At 38.3% G+C, this 15,068-nt stretch overlaps 1 protein-coding gene across 9 annotated transcripts in view; it reads right to left on the bottom strand.

Moving 5' to 3' along the window:
• PIGN (phosphatidylinositol glycan anchor biosynthesis class N) overlaps positions 1–15,068 on the bottom strand; it is a 105,186-nt gene that overhangs the window by 13,030 nt on the left and 77,088 nt on the right. For 8 of the 9 annotated variants that reach the window (XM_058691896.1, XM_058691901.1, XM_058691902.1 and 5 more), the window contains 5 exons: positions 13,597–13,699; positions 11,831–11,917; positions 9,025–9,080; positions 8,432–8,507; positions 5,848–5,921 (listed from right to left, as the gene is read on the bottom strand). In XM_058691896.1, coding sequence (XP_058547879.1) covers positions 5,848–5,921; positions 8,432–8,507; positions 9,025–9,080; positions 11,831–11,917; positions 13,597–13,699 — 396 coding nt within the window. The other variant, XM_058691904.1, reaches the window with a different exon arrangement.

Raw genomic sequence — 15,068 nt, 5'->3', positions numbered from 1 at the left:
AGCATGGGCTTTAATGGTTCCAGTTACAGAATCTACCCCAATTTACACAGCCCCAATTATTTCAAACTGCTTTCCTTCTTTGAATCAAAATCCGTGAAACAAAAATTCTACCGTATGGCTGTAGTTCTTCGGGAACAAGAATTAAAAAATAAAGGCAATTTAAATGCAACAGATTTGGGGTGCCTGGGTGGCTCAGTCAGCTGAACGGTCGACTCTTGATTTTAGCTCAGGTCATGATCCTGAGGTTGAGGGATCGAGCCCGCGTTAGGCTCCCACTCAGAGTATGGAGCCTGCTTATGATTCTCTTTCTCTTCCTCTGCCCCTCTCCCCCACTTGCACTCTCTCTCTCTCTAAAGTGAAAAAAATGTAAAAAAAAAAAAAAAATGCAACAGACTTTTAAATATATTTTTTGAAGTTTTGTTTGATATTTTTAAATGTTTTTCTAAAACCATGTTTTACTGTGGGACACAGATGATGTTCTGCAACCCTTTTTAAAGTAAAACACACCTGATGGTATGAAGACTTATTATCTTCTTAGCCTCGGTTTCCCTATCTATAGAATGGGCAGGGTAACCGCTACTTCATAGTACTGTTGGGAAAATTAAGTCAAGTAATACATGTCAAGTATCTAATACAGTGCCTGCCTGCCTACTACTACTGATTTCTTTCTTACTCCTTGTAACAAAACTTTAGATACAATTAAGGACACGGTGAAAGATATGATCTCTGCCCTTACAGAGTTCATAGGGTGTGCATTAGTTTGCTGAAGCTGCCATAACAAAGTACCACAGACGGGCGGCTTCAACACCAGCGATGTGTTCTCTTGTAGTTCTGGAGGCTAAGTTTGAGATCAAGGTGTCAACATGGCTGCCCTCCTTCTGAGGCCTCTTTCCTTGGCCTGGGGATGGCCATGTTCTCCCTCTGTGTTCACACAGTCTCTCCTCTGTTTGTGTCTGTGTCCTGATCTCCTCTTCTTATAAGGACACTGGTTGTATTGGATTAGGGCCCACTCATATGACCTCATTTTATCTTAATTATTTCTTTAAAGGTCCTATTTCAAATATAGTCCCATTCAACATATGTCTCTGGTGGGCTGGGGGGGGGGGGGGTGGTGTACAACTGAGCCCACAACAGGGTGTGAGACAGAAAAATAAGAAACAGTTCATCACCATATGAGTTACCTAAATTACCTAGGAATTTGAGGGGAGGGCAGCTGACTAAGAAAAGTACATCGGACAGTATGATGTCTGATCTAAGACTTAATTAACAACAAGGAAAAACCTTTTCCAGAGCAAATTTTGAACTATTCTGTGGAGACTGAGGAACAGAGAAGTTGCCCAAGTCACACAGCTAGTGAGAGGGCCGACTTTCAGCACAGCGCGTCTGGCCTCAGGGCCTCTGCTCCCCAGCCACGATGCACAATGTCTCCCCAAGGCACTATCTCCTCTCAGAAAACTTCAGCACGCTTACCATTTTCCCTGAATGTGTCCTTTGTTCACCTTGCTTTATTCATATAGTGTTCAGACAAGAAGGCATAAAAGTAACAGAGTGTTCGATACCTATGGTGATCAAACTGTGACAGGAGGATGGGATTATTATTTTCCTGTCCTGGATGTAACATTTCCATTAAAAGCAGATGAGTTTGGGTGTTTTATCTCTAAGATGTTTTCCCACTACTCAGCACCTAGATCCTATGAGTCTGTCCCATGAATACCCCCCGATTCAGGAAACAAATACATGCTACTGGGTTTTTATACAAATGATAATGAATGTTCCCTCTTACCACCTCCACTGACACACTATGATCGCTCATCTCTAATGGTCTCTTAACTGATCTCCCTGCTTTGACTCTTGTCCCCAAGTTGTTATCCATGCAACAGACAAAGGAGCCTTTGAGCCTTCCAGTGGCTTCTTGCCACAACTAGGAAAATTTTGCAAGTCCAAACTTTGGCCTAAATGGCCTCATATGATCTGGTCCCTGCCTACCTCTCCAGCTTTACTTCCTCCAGTTCTCCTGCTAGCCCCCTCCACTTACGCCTGGCCCTGGTGCTGTCCTTCCAATACATGGTCTCACCTCAGGCCCTCTGCGTGCTCCACACCCTCTCTACCTGAAAGTGCTCTTTCTTCATACGGTTTCATGGTTCATTCTGTGTTTATTCCTGTCTCTGCTTAAATGTCTCTCCAATCTATTTTTCTTCCTGACATTTAACACAACCTGACATTTTATGGCAAACGTTTTATTTATTATTTGTCTCACTGAGTAGATGGTAAGCCCTATTCACCAGTGTATTACCAGCAGCTAGAACAGTGGCTGGAACGTAACGGAAATTGAAAACATCACGTGCTAAATGAACGGTAGAAGCAATCGGCGTAAAAGAAAATTGAAAATGGCTACTACTACACGTTGTGACATCTCTTTTAGATACAAGACTGACTTAACTTCTTCCTTTTGGGTCCAGAGAACACTACAAAATTTGACCCAGAAAAAATCAGATGCGGTGGAAACAACACCAGATAACACTGTAGAAAGCTAAAACCACTCAGGGTAAAATCTGTAACTGACAAAGCAATGATGGAGGAAGCAAACCTTCTTGACAAAAGCCAGGTCTATAATCTGACCTAGGTACATTAGACCTGCTGGAGATAATAACCATTACAAAAAAAAAAAAAAAAAATCACACCAGCATGAGCTAAAAATTCATAGACTTTACGATAGATAAAAATTAGATAAAGGAACCAAAATTTTAAAAATTGACCTCAATAAAAATAATTTCAATAAATTAAAAATCAAAATGAAAACATTTGGAAGTAACTTAAAATTACCTCATATAAAATTAATTAAAAAATTAAGCTGGCTTAATAGAATTTCTCCTGGAAAGTGCTCTTCCAATAAAAGTGATTCGATATTGGTGTAATTCTGATTCAAATTTGGATTCCTAAATACGGGAGCATACATCCTGAAGATCAAAACATCTAACAGAACAAAACAGAATATTCAAAGTGATAGTTTCAAAACATCTTACATTCATTTCAATTAGTGCAGGGCATGAGAAACTAGCTTTTTGGCTGCTGGATCACAATTTAGGCCCCCCCCCCCCCCCCACACACACACATTCTTTTTCAATCACTACTGTTTAGCCATGGCTCTCTTGTATAGTTGAGTATGTACTCAAATATAGAACTGAAAATTATCCCTTTTAGGTCTCATTATTGGGTTGGTTGTTGAATCCTTCTGTAATTCTAAAACTCTTCTCATTCTCCACTGCTGTCCAGTACTCTCTTATGCTTTGATGCATGATGAAGGTGAGGAAGGTCTTCAAATTCCACGTCACCTCATGCTGTGAAATAGACGGGCCTGAAAATATCCTCATCAGCTGTGAAAGACACTTTGGGTTGTCTGTTTCCAACACTCACTCCAAGCCACAACTTCTTTCTCTCTAACCACCTTCCAGGTTAGAAGGAACACGTGCCCCTTGGAGTTCTGCTCATTCAGACATACTCTGAAATACGTTGGATGGGTCATTTGGGAAAGACACTGCTTCCCTGATGGGAGGGGAGAACCAGCTGACACATCTCTTTGCCTCGTCCCCTAATGGTCCTTCTTCCTACCTGGATGGTAGATATGATGCATGGAGGTATGAGGAGAAAGGCCAAACTCTAAGAATGGAAAAGCAAAAAGGCAGGGTTGCTGATGATATCACACCAGCTCTGGACTGCCAACCTCTGCACCCCATGTTATGTGAGACACATAATTCCCTATTTCAGCTACTATTGCTTAGATTTTCATTTTTTAAAACCAAAAACATCTTTTTTTGTTGTTTTCAAAAGCATCCTTAATGGATCAACCATTAAGTAATCTTCATGCCTGGATACTTCCTTTTAATGACCTCTACCCAAAATACACAAGTCTTCTGAGATGAAGCCAGTTATCAAGGCTGAGAAAATGGATAAGTTAATTTTTTTTAATGTTTTTATGTTTTATTTTTGAGAGGGGGGAGGGGCAGAGAGAGAGAGAGAAAGAGAGAGAGAGAGAGACAGAATGCGAAGCAGGCTCCAGGCTCCGAGCTGTCAGCACAGAGCCGACGCGGGGCTCGAACTGATGAACACCGAGATCATGACCTGAGTCGAAGTCGGAGGCCCAACCGACTGAGCCACCTAGGTGCCCCGATAAATTAATTTTAAAGTCATGAAAAATAAAATAATATGAACACAGCTTTTCTACTTCACCTTTGTTTAAGACTAACTTAAGCAATGAGTTAAAAGAAAAGCAGTTAGAATCATCTCACGGGTTTGTTATACTGAACCCATCCCTGGCATTATGTCTGTAACAAGCCAGTCATTAGTATAAATTCTGCCTCCACCTTAACCCCTAGGCTTTCAAAAATTGTGTTGTAAGAAGATGCTTAGCAACATAAACGCTGAGATTGAAAATGAGGATAAAAAGGAGAGATGCTATCAGTGATATTTAGCAAGTGGCTACTTTAGCAAGTGGCAGGCAGGGAGCGACGGACTTGGGCTTGTGTGATGAATCAGATAAAGAAGACAAGGTGAGGAGCTGGTTCTCACCGGGCAGAAAAGGAATTGCCGGGCTCAGCCTGTGGCATATTAAATCTGAGGGGTCACTGTGACATTGAGGGGGAAATGCAAGTGACTTGTAAAGCTTTAGAATTCAACAGAGAAGACATTTCTGAAGTCTTGACTTTGTCTCCTTGGCCTCTGTTCTCTACCTTGATAGTTAGTCTTTTGTTGTGCCAGTCTCAGGACACAGTTACTACACACGTACACACCCTCCACTTCTCATTCCACACGACACCAGCTCTTCCTTGTTCCACATTAAAATCCCTGCCAACAAACATGTATCTGCTCACAGAGATGCAAGAAGTGCATGTCATTTGCCAGGTTTTTTTTTATTGCATCTAACTATTTTTATGTGATATTGACAAGGTATGTTTTCAATGTTAAATTCATGTAAATATGCTGTAAAAATACTAAATTAAACTGGAAGAAATTGCTACTATTTTTAAACGGTGGAAGAAAATCTTGTAAAATTATTACTATTACAGCAGATGCATAAGAATATGCTAAACTCAGTTCTGGCTTAAACTCATCAAAAAGAGTATGCAAATTTATGCTAATATTAGTTATTTCTTTCAGCATTGAATATGCCAGTTTGATTCAAGAATAACTGCTAAGAAGCTTCATATTTATCTCAAGTGTCTTTCAAAGAGCCTGATCAGTCCCATGCTGATGAGGCAATTTTATTGGTTAAAAAAAGCAAATAGTTGAGTTGACAGCTTCTCTTCCAGAGTCTTGATTGCGTAAGACTGACTGCTCAGAAATTTCTCAAAACTTAGAAGGAATAATTCCCATTCCACTTGTCAAATGTGTAGAAAACAAGACTAAGAAACTATGCAAATTATTGACATGCAGAACAGTTCATTTAAAGCCATGTAAAATGAAATAATGTTACACATTTGTCTCATACATATTTAAGAAATAACCCAAAAGAAGAGAATGATATGCCTTGTGTTTTGTAAGCACAGTTATATCTATGATAAACAAGTCATTAACTATAATTTAACATTTACGTTTTACTGTTTTCTAGGGAAGCTCTTTGCTAGCTTGGATAATATTCTAATAACATTTTATTGTTGAGAAAGCATATTTGTCTGCTAGAGGCTCTAATCAACTAATTTTCTCTAATGACAGCTGAACTCTGGCTACAAGGGTACAACATTTTTTCCCCATTTTTATAATAAACAACCATTTTACAGCATCTTAGTAATCACGTTTACTCTGACTGCCTCAACATGGACAAATCCAATGCTTCTTAAATATTCACCTTACCTTTTTGATGATAACTGCGTAGTTAACTGAACTGCTTCAAAAGCACACATCACAAGAACGAAGGGGATTAAAATCTGTTTAAAAGGACAACAAACCATGCCATGGGTAGTTGAAGAATTTGAAAAACTTAAAAATAAATGCTTTTTCTGCTTATAGCAGTAATTTAACCTCTCAAACAAATTTTATCTACGTTAGTAAAGAGCAAACTCTGAAAACCATGAGATCAATGATATACAGAATAGTGATGAAATAGATTTAAAAATCAACATCAGTAGCATATGTAGTATAAAAAGATAACAAATATCAACACTCATTCCAAATAAAGCCTAATATAAATTTTTGATTTACGTCATTATAGTAATTAATGACCCTGTTCAAATGATTCCAAGAGAGTATGAGAGGCACAGAATGCCCCAAATCAAATAAATTAGAGAGCTTGATAATTTGATTCACAGATCCCTGAACCCATCTGGTCACTTGATACTTTAACTCTATATACATGATTTAGCTGTTCTGCCATTGCTTTTTATTCATTTATCTTAATACAACTTTATTTCTGATTAAACAACTTAGACTCACTGTAAAATATTTATTAAAATATTGAGGAAGTTATAATACAATTTATACTGATTGAAAATCCATAATCCAGAGCTAACACCGTTAATATTTTGAGATACTGCTTTCCAGTAACCAATTAAGTATGTGTATACACACACACACACACACACACGCGCGCGCGCGCACTTGATATATAATAAAAAGAAAGGAGAGAGAAGCTAATGAAAAGAAATGATGTTCAAGACTGGATAAGATTGTTGCGAGTGAAATAAAATACAGTTTGGCAGGACCTTCCCTTCTGGCCACATCAGTCAAAAAAGCCATCCAGTGCATTATGTCAGTACAGCTCTGAATGTGGCTGGAGTGTAAAGATCTAGTATTTTAATTTAAACTTTTGTTTTTCTTTGTTTTTTTTTTAAAGGAAGTTTGTTTTTTTTTGTTTTTTTTGTTTTTTTTGTTTTTTGAGAGAGAGAGAGAGCACTCAGGAGATTGGGGGAGGGGTGAGGGAGGGGAGAGAGATAGAGAGAGAGAGAATCTTCAGCAGGTTCCATACTCATGGAGCCTGACAAGGAGCTCGATCCCACGACCCTGGGGTCATTACCTGGGCCGAACTCAAGAGTCAGAAGCTCAACTGACAAAGCCCCTTCTTTACTTTTTTATTTTTTAATTATTATTTTCTTTTTTTTGAGAGAGAGTTTGAGCAGGGGAGGGGCAGAGAGAGGGAAAGAGAGAATCCCAAACAGGCTCCACACTGTCAGCACAGAGCCTGATGCAGGGCTCCATCCCATGACGCTGGAATCATAACCTGAGCTGAGATCAATAGTCAGCCACTTAACCAACTGAGCCACCCAGGTGCCCCACTTTTTTCTTATTTTTAATGAAAGGCCAATACTCTTCAATAGACTAAGAAAAGAGCAACTACCATTAAAAAATGTAATTGAGGGTGCCTACGTGGCTCAGCCAGTTGAGCGTCCAACTTCCGCTCAGGTCATGATCTCACGGTTGGTGGGTTCGAGTACCGTATCGGGCTCTGTGCTGACAGTTCGGAGCCTGGAGCCTGCTTCCGATTCTGTGTCTCCCTCTCTCTCTGCCCCTCCTCCATTCATACTCTGTCTCTCTCTCTCTCTCTCTCTCTCTCTCAAAAATAAATAAAAATGTTTTAAAAAAATTGAAAAAAACTGTAATTGAAAGTTAAAGAAATAACATGTTTTACAATAGCTCAGTAGAAAATGGGACATGAGAAAAATATCTTTTTGATATTTCTTAGGATCACATTTGTATCAATGCAATAACAAAAAAAAAGGGATATTAATCTAATTAAGAGACACATACTTTTAACAATGGTTACTTTTGTGATCTGAACAGAAGGTAATCAGATTTTAGGCAGATATATACTAACTACGTAAAATGTGCCAGGCACTGTGGTAGAGGGAATAAGACAAGCAGAGTGACCCTGCAGAAGAAAGGAAAGAACATGAATTACATTCCACAGGAGTCTGAACCTCCAGAGCTGAGGAGTCTGTCATGATCTTGGTGCCATGTCATCCAGCTGGTGCCCACTGCATTACTGTAAATGTAAGCACTCAGTGACGTACCTGGTGAGTGAATCAATCAATTCTAGGTACATGGATTATGAGGACAGATTATAACATGCTGGCAGTCTTGTGGGGAACATAGAGAATCTTTGGGAGCACTGCGGCTTTGATTTGCACTGTACTTCCCCACAGGCTTTAATCATCTGTGCTGGGACTTCCCAGGATTTACAGAGAATCTGTACTTTCTGGAAGTTAAATGGGCTTAAGCATAAGGCAAAAAGGTTAGCTATATTTTGGAGTAAAAGCTAAAGGGCCCTACCCCCCATACAGCATTGTCTGGGAAGGTATCTTCTTTCTATGCGATCTCACTCTGTCAGAATGACTTCATAATCTTAAGGTCATGTAATGTGTTACATAATCTATCTTAATGTCACAATGAATTGATAATCTTAATCAGTATCTTAATATAATAAGAAAATAAGAAAACTAACCTTCCACATCATCAGGGCTCCCATCATAAAAGGACTAAACACGGTCAGAAAGCAATAGACAGAGGCAAGATCAAAGCTAAGGAACCAACATAAAGAAAAAAGATTTTAGAATTCACATCGTAACTTTAAAAGAATGTTCTACTAAAAAGGATGTTTCAACTACCTTTCTGAAAGCTACTCCTACTAAAACACAAGCTTACATCGTATCAAGAATATTAGGAAGCCACTCAGATGAAGTAGATATGCATGTGCCGATGCACACCAATCTCCAAAATATATCCTTCGGGATAAAAAGTATGGTACAGAATAGAAATCTAACTTGTATTATTTTTTATTATAAATATGCTGTTTTCATTTAAAATTACCTGTTAACAGGGCGCCTGGGTGGCTCAGGCGGTTAAGTGTCCGACCTCGGCTCAGGTCATGATCTCACGGTGCGTGAGTTCGAGCCCCGCATCGAGCCCCTCTGTGCTGATAGCTCAGGGCCAGGAGCCTGCTTCGGATTCTGTCTCTCCCTCTCTGCCCCTCCTCCACTCACACTCTGTCTCTCTTTGAAAAATAAATAAACATTAAAAAAAATTTTTTTTAATTACCTGTTAACAGAAGCTATGTTCCCAGTTCCAAAAAATGCTGTCACTAAGAAGAAAACCTAAACAGAGTTAAGGAAATGCCAAAACAAGTCGGAATTCATACAAATTTCTCCTTCATTTAGAAAAGATATGCTTATTCTACCAGGAAGGTAACTTGATTTTTAACCTGTACACTTGGTCATAAATTGTCATAAGCGAATGTTCCATTACATGTCCTCGCAAATGAATTTTGAAGGAACCAGGCTGAAGAGGCAATGTGCTAAAAACAGGAGGCATGTGAGGTTATCCTCACTTGTCACTAGCACCTTTGGGAGGGCATTTTCCAATTCTCTAACAGAAGCAAGTTGGAGTGTTGTATCTGTAGTTGGCCACTGATGGTTTTTTCAAAAGGAGGACATGGACCCAGTGCATGTGACACGCATCTTTAGGTGAAATCCTGTTTTAGTTCATATACTCTCACCGTGTGCCCACCACATGTGAAACATGCCAGGTTCTGTGGAAGGCTCGGAAGGAAATAAGATACCATGTTCTATAATAACTCAACAGAGAATGAGACATGAGAAAATGCTAGACATCTTTTTGACACTTCTTAAACGTAACATCTGTTTTAATGCAGTAATAAAAAGTATTAATCCTATTGGTATCTAAGAACTAACTGCTAGAAAAGTACTTAAATACTGCCTGGTCCACTGAAAGGACTCCATAAATGTTAGCTACTATATTATTACAGACACATACACAAAAGTGGTAAAGAAACACTGAAGAGGATGTATGAATTATGACAACTTTCAGTGAAAAAGTGGCATTCGAGTTGGTGACTTGAGATTCAAATGTATTCATGGATCTATTCACTCAGCCAATCAACTGACCAACCAATATTTATTGTCTAGAATGAGTCAGAAGCAGAGCTAGGCACTAAGCATATAAATACGAGTAAAATAGTCTCAAAGTGCTCACATGGTAACTAAGATTATGACAATATATAGAAGTACATGAGAAGCATTTTAAGGTAAACGGTGGGGAAATAAAAGACATAGTCAAGAAATATTAACAGGTATGACAGAAGCTTAGAGTTTATTGAAGGATACAGTGAAAGGAAAGCAAGATTAGTGGCATACTAATTAACTAATAGATTAGTGGCATATTAATAAAAAGCCTTCAACTTTACTGTGGAGACAATGACAAGCCCACAAACATTTTAGGTGGGTGATACAAATAAGAAACACCAATGACAGTGAGATATTCAAATCAGGGAGACAAATAAATATAGGTAGGAGATACAATTGAGAAGTTATTTAGTAGCTCATGTTAGGGGCAAGGAAGGTCCGAGCTGGTGCACTGGGAGTGGAGATGGAGAATGAGGGCAGACAGTGGGACTTCAGAACTGGACAAGGAATAGTTAAATATGACAACAAGTTTGATGGCCTGGGTGGTTGGGAGTATGGTGATGCCATTCAGTGAGATGAGGCCCGCCAGAGAGAGACTTTGGAGAAGGGTGGGCCGTTGTTAGTTTCAGACATATATTTGATGATGCCCCGCAGAATACTGGACATATGGCTCATGAGGTCAGGAGAGGTCAAGGTCAGAGAAGTAAATCTCAGAGTTGTCTGCGTGGAGGCGTCAGTCAAAGCTATAGGAGAGGGTGACATTATCCAGGCACAGGAAGAGGAGAAAGTTAAGCGTAGAGCTTGGAGAAGAACATCACTCAAAATCAGACAAAGGAAGAGTAAGTTTTAGTGCAGGAGAATAGAGCTGATGTAAAAGCTACGAAGAAAACCTGGCTCGTGTCCTGAAAGTCAAGGAAAAAGAAAAAGAGAAGTGAACAGAGTTGAATGTTACAGAGTGGTCAAGTAAAACTCAAGACCAGAGTGTGCGGTCAGGGAGCCCCTGCAGACCCAGTGAGGATACAGTCTCAGCAGGGACATCCGACAGATCTTCACACAGCTACTACGTGCCAGGCACTGCTCTGAGCGTTCTAAGCTTAAGGCTATAGTACATAAATGGGGAGGAAATGGTAGCAGCAACTATGGAATTTTCTTCCAAGAAGCTTGGGAGTAAACAGAAAAGACAAGATACAATTATACTTTAGGGAGACGAAGGGTTCAGGGGAAGGAGTGTTCATTAGTATAGGGTGAGTGGAAGGAGCCTGCAAAGACAGAGAGCAAAACGGAGGGCAGAAGCAAGAGGCAGAGAGAGGGAGAACACCACGGTAGGTTCAAAGGAAATACCTCCCTGTGAACTTATTGCAGCTGGTCAGCCAGCCTTCCCAAAGTGAGATTTTATTCCCCCATATTGTCCTTTAGACTTCTACCACTAATAACTTTCACACAATGTTGCCTCGGATGTGCTCCAAAAACTTTGGGAGGAAGATATTACATAACATGAGTATAGTACAAAATACACACATAAAAAGATACAAACCAAACTCATAATAGTGGATTCTTCTGGACGAGGGAAATTAGAGTGGAGTTGGGAATTAAAAATAAAATAAAATAAAATAAAAACTTAAGCTTTAGCTGTAATGTTTTCGTTTTTTTTTTAAATGTGTGACATATGTGACAAAATATTACTTGTTGATATCTTGGATGGCGGGAATACACACATATACATTTGTTTTTAGTATCATTCTGTGTGCTTTTCTACAGTTTCACCATTTTTTAAAAACACGAGCCATATGAAGAAAATTACAGTTGATGGGGCTAACCCCTCCCAGGTGATACCACTATTAAGTGAAAAGGGGAAAACACCTTCTTACCCCACTAAATGGGAGGTGGCAGCGCCTTAAAGCCAAAGCCCAAACAAAGGATACAAGGAAAAAGGCCCTCCGGACGTCATCCAGATAGAGCTGTCGGAACTGGGTTATATCAGTACTGCAGGTGAACCGGACACTGGTGACCTGGGAGACAATTGGAAATATACGAACACACAAGAACGGTTCGCTTACTTCTACCCTCAAAGGCAACCTTCCAGTCTAAGTTACAAGAGCTAGAAAGTTATCCTGTACTGACCAGAGCAAACAAAATAAAGCTGTTCCTGTAGCTTAATTACACCTTAATAAAATCTGCCAAAAGGCAGACTACGTTGCTAACAATATGCTGAATGGAGCTGTACTACTGCCGAATGTATAATAAACGGGAGACGTGAGTTTTTCCTTATCCCATGTAAATGGTTCACTTTCAATCCCTATGTAATTCTTCCTTTTTTGACGTCCTGATTCTTCAGGGTCCTGACCTTCTAAAACCCAAATATGGCATGATATGAAAAAGCATGATCAAATCAAATATTTCTCTGTTTCTTTGTTATTCTGTTAATTCCATTTGTAGAAAAATTATTTTCTCTCTATAAAATATAAAATATTTCTACTTTTGGTAAAATAGAAAGTCACTCAAGTCCAACAATGTGGATGCACTCTTGCTTAATCCCCCTCTCTCTGTAAAAATAAAAACTCATGGGGGAGTTTAAAGGGAGATCTTCCCCTTCCTCCACTTTCCATGTAATTTTCTAGTAAATTTAATAGAAATTTAATGCTTTATACTTTAATACTCCTTTATATTAAAAAAATCTCTTCCATTAAAAAACAGAACTTAAAAAATGACACAAAAATGCTACTTTTAAATTTAATATCCACTTAATATTAAAATATTTAATATTTACTATTAAGGACAGTCTGACCATTTATTTGAATCTGATCAAAACTGCTTTTCATGTACTGTTTTAATATTCCAGGGCTGAAAGTTAAAAAACAGTAATCATTTAATATACTTCAATAAAGTTCCTTCATTATTGAAATTCATTATTCTAAATTATCAATTACTTTCTGTAAACTCAACTGGAACCAGTTATGGATGGATCAATGGACCAACTACGAAGGTGTTTTTCTGCAATATTCTTTTTATCTGACCTCAGTAAAAGTGTAAATATTCTGTCACCAATTTCTTATAAATTACCTCCAGTTCTAAAATAAAGGCAAGAGACATCAATTTCACTGTATAGCTCAGCATGATAAATGTGTCCTTAAAATTTAGCTGGCTTTCAGCCAATTCAAAGTATACTGTGGTGAATAAACAGCTTAAGATTTGGACTGAGGCCACGATCACTAAGGCAGCAGAATAAACAATTTGGGATAGGACCACTAGAAAGAGAAAAACAACACAGAAAACACAAATGGCACCTTCTGATCAAATTCATGAACTGACTTGTGACAATGCTGAATATTCTTGTGACTAAAATAAATTGAGGGAAAGAAAAATTAGATAGGAAAACAGAAGAAAATAAGATCAAGAACATTGTTTCCCCTCTACTCCTTCATCTACATTGATGTTTTTGTACATCAGTGATTCACAAATAATCCCTCAGCCCCACCTGTTTAATGCCTATAAAACAATGAAATCATGCTTTTCTGTTAGAAGTGAAAATTTTTCTGACAAACGAATTGTTTCATTTTTATTACTAAATTAATTATGACTGCCTTAAAGGACAGTCATTAAAATTTTTGATGGACTAACACTGCGACTTCCTTCTAAAACAGACAATATTTATTCTCAAATAAATGCAACAACGATTCTGCCCAGCTACCTTCTGTTTGCAGGAAATACCACGTTGCTGCAGGGTTTCTTGTTCCACCTGTATCCAGACAAACATTAAGCATGACAATACTAATGGAAAGAGAGCTTCGTACCTAAGCAGTAAAGGCATGGGGGAAGAAGTGGGAGGGGAGGGGGGAAAAAAAAAGAAAAAAAACATTAAACAAGTAAATATGCACATTTATGCTGAGAGGTCTTTCTCAAAATTAAAACATCCTTGATAACATTTCTAAGTCAGAATATCACAAAATTTAAATTTTCTAGGCTTTCCAGAAGAAGAAAGTGGGAAGGGAAAATTTAAATATCAACTCCAGCATCATCTTTTTTAAAATTTATTAAATCTTGAGATCACTACAATTTTAAAATAGTAGGGATATTTAGAAATCAGTGTAAGGGAAAACAACAAATACACAAAAAAGGAGAGAAAACATTAAGACAAAGGTAAAAAGTCAATTCCTGAGTTAAAATCATTAATATACATAGAAGAACAAGCAAACATCCCGAATTTAAAAAAAGGGGGGGTGTAGTACAGGCATAAATCTCTCAGAAAGGAAAAGAAAAGAGCTAATAAATACATGAAATATGTCTGATCTTACTGATAATTGATATGGAAACTAAAAGAACAGGAAGATACCATATTCGTTTATCACATTTATCCATTAAAAAATATAATAATGTCAACAAGAGTGTAATGAAAACTAACTCTCGTATACTCTATATAGAAATAAACATGTTCTGGAAGACCATTCAATACTGTGTATCTATAATTCCCCAAATAGTCATATACCATAATCCAATGATGTCACTTTTAGGAACGTACCCTGAGAAAATAATCCAACATGTGCACTACAATTCTCATATGAAGATGTTTGTTGTAATACTGTTTACAGAAGGGAAAAAACAAAAACAAAAACAGGAAGCAAGCTAGGAAGTGATTCCATAATGTAAGGTACATCTCTGGGGTGTTCTAATGTGGACATTATCAGGTGGACAAGGGAAAGGCTCAGGAGATAAGACAGTGGCAGAAGTCTTTTCTCATCCTCGTCCAGCTAAGTGTGCCACCCTGGCCGTCCCCCAAATCTTCTCTTACAGTTCTTCTCACACTGTTGGAATCCCATGTTCACTGACATGTCTTTCCCGCTAGTTTGTAAGACCTCTGTCTGTGCCACCACTGTAGGTCCAGCTAACAGTAAGTATTTGCTGGGTGAGTTACTTATCCAAGTGGAAGTTTCAAAACAAAATCAAACTAACCAAAACAAAACAAAAAAAACCCTTTATTTCTCTCAAATTTTTCACTTAGTGAACTCTATTCCAATTGGTGCTATTTCCTAAACATGAGAAAGCAAAAGAAGCAAAATGCTTTAAACTCGATTACTGATCATAAAAATAAAACACTGAAGACCAGGCAGAAGGAGCTATTGATATTTAAGACAGCATACACAAATCACTTGGTATATAAGATGT

Source organism: Neofelis nebulosa, chromosome 11 (assembly GCF_028018385.1).
Source record: "Neofelis nebulosa isolate mNeoNeb1 chromosome 11, mNeoNeb1.pri, whole genome shotgun sequence".
Lineage (NCBI taxonomy): Eukaryota > Metazoa > Chordata > Mammalia > Carnivora > Felidae > Neofelis > Neofelis nebulosa.
The sequence above is the reverse complement of the archived record's forward strand: the minus strand, read 5'-3'. Positions and strand labels throughout refer to the sequence as shown.